The 6000-nt window shown below is 38.8% G+C and overlaps 1 protein-coding gene across 6 annotated transcripts in view; it reads left to right on the forward strand.

Annotated features, from left to right (window-relative positions):
* PAM (peptidylglycine alpha-amidating monooxygenase) overlaps positions 1-2347 on the forward strand; it is a 66059-nt gene extending 63712 nt beyond the window's left edge. For all 6 annotated transcript variants that reach the window (XM_061479030.1, XM_061479033.1, XM_061479031.1 and 3 more), the window contains 2 exons: positions 955-1011; positions 1528-2347. In XM_061479030.1, coding sequence (XP_061335014.1) covers positions 955-1011; positions 1528-1709 — 239 coding nt within the window. In that variant the 3' untranslated portion in view covers positions 1710-2347. The remainder of the gene's footprint in view (positions 1-954; positions 1012-1527) is intronic.
* The last annotated feature ends 3653 nt before the right edge of the window (positions 2348-6000 follow it).

Below are 6000 nucleotides of genomic sequence, written 5' to 3' on the forward strand. Positions count from 1 at the left end.
TCAAGAAAAGAAAAGCTACATGCAATAGATAAATAAAATAGTTCTGCTACTGTCTAGGACATACAATGGCAGATTAGGTAATTCAAGATCTTCTGTTGCTGTGCAGCTGAATTGGATGTATTTTATTTGAAGATTTCAAATAAAAGCTTCCTAACTTCTTTGTGTTCAAACAAGTTTAGCACATTAGATATGCTAACACTCTAGACTACTGCAGTACTGCCATTAATGGATATGATCTATAATAGCATATTTGGATTCCAGTTGGATTCAAGCAGTGTTTGAATTTACTGTGTCAAGGAGCATGATACAGTTATGCTATTAAAAGTAACTTCTTGCACAGGTTTATGGAAACTACGTAGTATATAAGAAAAGACAGATAGGTCATGGGACTCTTTTTTTTTTTTTAAAGGATGGGAAGAGGTACCAGGGAGGAAGATAGATGCAGTGTGTGAAGGGGTAGAGAAAGTTCCTCCAAAATACCTGAAGAAATTCACTGTCTTCCATAAAAAGTCTTTTTTCAAGGGAAACGATACAATTTCGAATGTCAAGCTGCAGTTTGCAGTGTGCTGCAGTGTAGTTGTGTACATTATAAATAGCAAGGTTATTGTCCTTCCTGTAAACTCTTCACAGTAACATGAGTGAACAGTTGAGGGAATTAAATTCTCAGAAATATCTTGCATGTGAATCTTATTAATGGTTGAATTGGCATACACTGTACATCCGTGGTATAGTGATTCTGTTAGGAATTATAATTTCACCTTAATCAAGAAACTGGAAAGTATCAGTTTTGCTTGTTAGAGCTGCTGATCAATTTGTTGAATATCTGTGCTTTGTATCCTAGATAATTATTTAATTATATTTAATTTTGTGGGTTTATATTTCATATTTCATTTATATTTAATCGTATAATATGATTTTTTTTAGCTTATTTTTGAAATCTACTTTGTTTTTCAGGTGATGGAGAACACAAACTTGATTCAAGTTCAGGAAGAATTTTAGGCAGAGTTAGAGGTGAGTCTTGAGTCATTCAGGATTTTTAAGAACAATAAGTGGAGGCTTTTTTCCTATCCACTTCTAGTTGAATAACAGATTTGATGGAACATTCTCAGGGAAAGGACTGGGGGCAAACCTCAGGTGTTTTGTGGAAATGTATTCTATGACACCTTTCATCCATCATTATCTGCCCACTGAAGAGGATGTGTCACTACCAGTGGCAGAGCGGTACCTGTTATAATGGGTTATCTAAATCTGGTGAAGGAAATTAAGCACTTTGAGATGAAAGGCAAACTTGGGCACACAAGTAGGCTACATAATGACTTAGTGAAACAACAGATGCTGTTAAAACTTCTACTTCAAAAATTAATTTCCTTTCTCATTCATAATCTCTGCGGCTAATGTGCTGATCTTTAAAAACAATTTCTGTAAGGACACGTAAAATAGTCTCCATTATCCTGGTGAATCAGTAGATAGATTTTTATTCCACCATAGAGTAAAGTAAACCTTACAACAAACCTTTCCTTTCCACAGGGAAAGGCAGTGGTGGCCTTAACCTTGGGAACTTTTTTGCAAGTCACAAGAGCTACAGTCGAAAAGGTTTTGACCGAGTGAGCACTGAAGGCAGTGATCAAGAAAAAGATGAAGGTGAAGGCACAGATTCAGAGGAAGAGTGTTCAGCACCTCCAACTCCACCAGCACCTTCATCCTTCTGAAACCAGCCTTTAAGTTCTCCATTATACGATCCAACCCAAAAAGTCATATTCCTTTTCCCTTAAGCACGTTTAAGATTTTGTGTATTTAATTGTAAACTGTACTAGTCTATGTGGGGCTGTACACTGGTTCCTTTAGTTTTTGTTCGGTTTTAGTTCTGTTTTTTAGGCAGAGGAGTGTAGGAAAGTTCTGTATCAGTGCTGTTGTTTTTTATGTGAGCATCTTAATACGGACAAGTCTTCTAATTGCAGCACTGATTTAAAGCAGTAGTATTTTCTCATTTTAAACTGGGGATCTTGTAAATAAGTCATACTATCTACTTCAGCAAAATACTTTTCCTGTAACTATTCAGTTGCCAATTTCTGTTTTGTGCCTTTCCTCTTCAATGTCCTTAACCTGTTGCAGTACAGAGAAAATACAGTGCCACAAGAAAATAAAGCTGCTAAATCTTCTTCTATTTTTTTAAAATCACTAACATTATATTGCATTGAAGGAAAGAAAAAAGTCTCTATTTAATTTTTTTTCTTCTTCCAAACTTGATGTGTTTCTGGGATGTCTTATTTTTAGATGGTATCACTGTTAGAACACTATTTTCAGAAGCTGAATGTAATTTGTGTAATAAAGTATTTGCAAAGCATTAGCTGTTGGAGTGCACTTTGGAATTTTTGCATATTTCAGGTGGTTTTATATCACTTTTGTAAAAATACACAGGCCACTTAATGCAGTAAAAAATTCAATGCCTTCTAACAGAAAAAGAGAAAAAAAAAAGAAGAGCTATTTTGTACAGAAGCTGGAAAAATATTTTGCTATGTCACAAGGTTTTCTTTTTAAAGACTAATAATTTACATACATGTACAAAGTCAAGCTTAAAGAGGACTTTTACTTGTATAATAAAACTGCAGAGTATTTACCTTAATAAAACCTGGTCAGAGCTGAGAGGAAACCTGTGTCTCACATTAAATATGCAAACTAGCCAAGGCAGGTACCTGATCTGTAGTACTGATCATCTTGTTTCTCCGTGCTCCCTTACTCATTCATAAAACAGCAGCCCTCAATCCTGTAATGTGCTCTCTCATTGAATGACCTGCCACACAATTATTGCAGCTGCATGAATCACACCTCAAGTGTGAATCACTGTATGACATCATCGTGCTGATTTATGGGTCTCATTCGAGGACCAGAGCACAATTAATCTGCTGTATTACAAGCACAGTGCAGGCGGCTGTAATTGTCACAAGGCTTCATGAGATGGCTTTCATTATCGCCATTGCAGGTGTTGTAATAGGCTGCTTCTGGCAGTGAGCTTGAAAAGCAGGCTTTGGGTTTCTTGTGGCAGCACGTTTTGCAAGATGATGTGTGAGGCAGTAAGGGTAATAACAATAAGATCTTCTACCGCAGCAACATTTTGTAAATCTCCTTTCCCTGGGACAAAAACTTGAAATCCTTAATAGGTTGCTTTTTCTCAAGTAAAACCTCCAGGATAGGTTTCTAAAATGCTGGAGTACAGGCTCAGTTTCACATGAGACGTATTTACCACATACTCTAAGCTGCTTCCTCTCCTGCTAATCTCTGTTTCCCTAATGTTACAAGGAAAATGGCCTGCTTCTGTCTTGCTTTTGAAAGCAAGGCGATGTTACTTTTATCTGTCTGTGACACTGATCCCCTTGTATATGAATAAAACCACATAAGGTAGCTGGGAAGGATCTCCTAAAGCTGTCTGAAAATATGACAAGTCACTAGTTTACAGTAAGTTTTCAGAGGGCTGTAAGAAAGCAGTGCTATACACCACTGATATGATAGCTGGTGTATGTGGCATCAGTTCTAAAAGATCATAGCTTCTCTCAAAAGCAATTGGTATTTTTTTCTAATATTTGGATAGCTCGCATTGTGTCTACACTGATGTTGAGTGCTTCTGTAGCTTAGGTCGATGAAGATAATATGTATGTGCCTCCTTCCTCTTCTTTATTTGATCCTTATCTCCAATTAAAAGGAAAAAAAAAAAAAAGCTTTGTTGATGGGGGAGTAGCCAAACACAGTTTAATTGCAAGTACAAGCTAAAACGGATTAATTGTCAGCCATAATCTCTGCTCTCAGAAATTCAGGTCTGTACAATAGTCCTGGGCTGCATAAAGAGGAACAAGCCAAGGCAGGGGATTCTCCCCCTCTGCTCAGCTCTGTGGAGACCCCCCCTGCACTCCTGCATCCAGCTCTGGGGCAGCAACACAAGAGGGACATGGAGCTCTTGGAGCAAGTCCAGAAGAGGCCACGGAGATGCTGCGAGGGCTGGAGCAGCTCTGCTCTGGAGACAGGCTGAGAGAGCTGGGCTGGTTCAGCCTGGAGAAGAGAAGGATCCTTAAGGGGAGACCTTAGAGCAGCTCCCAGTGCCTAAAGGGGTGACAGAAAAGCTGGAGAGGGGCTTTGGACAAGGGCCTGTAGGGACAGGACAAGGGGAATGGCTTTAACCTGACAGAGGGGAGACTGAGATGAGATTTTAGGAAGACATTCTTCCACGTGAGGGTGGTGAGGCGCTGGCACAGGTTGCCAAGTGGCTGCTCCATCCCTGGCAGTGTTCAGGGTCAGGCTGGACAGGGCTTGGAACAACCTGATGTAGTGGAAGGTGTCCATGGTTTTAAAGGTGAGCTTTAAGTTTCCTTCCAACTGAAACCATTCTATGATTCTATGATAACTGCATCAACAGAAAGCCAACTACTTCCCAGCAGCAAGCAAATTTCAGCACCTCCAGCTGCATACTCTTTATTTTCATACAGGTCCAATGGCAGACAATCTGTACCTGATTGAAGGCACTGAATGTACCATCCCTCTTATTAAAGCTGCATCTTACGAAAACAATGTAACAGAGATTTCATACTGCAATAGAAAATTAAAGTAAAAAGGAAAACACAAGCTTTCTGTAATCACAGCTCTTGTTTTAGCCAGCAGACCATCCTCTATCCTAGTAGGTTTTATACGATAATATTTTTGTTTAGGTATTAAATGTTGAATGCTGGTTATTCAATCTCAGCTAGAGGCCTTTGCATGCATGCGTTTAATTTAGTTTCAGCAACTGTCCCAGTTAAGACTAGGCTTTTTAATGAACAACATGAAATTGCACATCTTAAGACTTCAAAGACATGACACTAATCTTTTCTTAAGCTTTTTTAAGATGGAAGAATCTTGGCTACTTTAGGGGCTGAATATTTTCATTAAAATTAGGCTGGAGAAGTGGCTAACTTGCTTTCCCTGTGGTAGTGCTGTATCGAGCACTGTTTTGAGCAGTCTGTCACGCTGGAAGTCCTTCAGAGCAATAGGAAGGTGGCTGCTATCCACTGGGAAGCAGTGTCCAGTAGTTTGCACTGAACCAGCTGTAAGTGAGGGCAGAGGGGGGCAACTGCACAAGGAGAATGCACTGAACTAACACTTGCAGGTTGTCACCCATGTCACCTGAAGGTGTCCCAATTAAGTGAAATTACCATCCCAATTAAGCAGCTGTCCTTGTCACAAGTATCATTAGGTTTAAATTGATTCCTTGGGAAGCACCTTGATTAAGCAGTGCACTGCAGTAGTTAATGAGAATTTACAGATCAACACAGTAAGCTTCAACAGCTTCTTGTTTGCCAAAGCTGGATTTGTGTTTTATCAGAACTTTTAGGTCACTGATGCTGTCATGCTAGAGAGGTCTAGGACTGTGAGTCATGGTACAGAGAAGGGTTTGTTGATTTTTCTCTTTCCATTCAAACACCATGGGAACCCTTTTGAAAGGCCACTTATGTATTAGTGATAAAAGTTGCGGGGATCAGACCCCTGAATTGCTGAGCAATTCAAAAGCAAATTTATTATCTAATTGCACATTAGAACACACTTTGAAAGACCATGTTATGATACAGTGCATAGTTTGTGTGGATTCATGTAATGTACTAATAAAAACACAAACAAACAACAACAAATAACCAAATGTCCAGTTATGAGATGAAATTAGAAAATTTGCATTTTCTATGTAAAGTAGATGCTAGTAAACCCTGGAGTTTTAGCACCCTGATATGGCTTTAACTCTTTAATTCTTAAATGTGAAAATATTTTTTCTCCTTTGTGAACTAGCAAAATTTGTTAGCAAAATTTATACTATAACTGCTCTTCAAAGTCCTCTACAATACCTGTGAAAAATGTAGATTCATCTGCATAGCTAAGCAGTACTGGCACAAGGAAAGATGGGAGCTAACAGTGTAGGGGAGGATTTTCAATCACCTCCAGTGGCAGGTACTTATACAAGCAAAACCTACAAACTTCTTGCTGTTT

This window comes from Pezoporus flaviventris, unplaced genomic scaffold, assembly GCF_033815535.1.
Source record: "Pezoporus flaviventris isolate CSIRO_AGI_PZ_B2104156 unplaced genomic scaffold, CSIRO_AGI_Pfla_v1 ptg000140l, whole genome shotgun sequence".
Taxonomy (NCBI): Eukaryota; Metazoa; Chordata; class Aves; order Psittaciformes; family Psittacidae; genus Pezoporus; species Pezoporus flaviventris.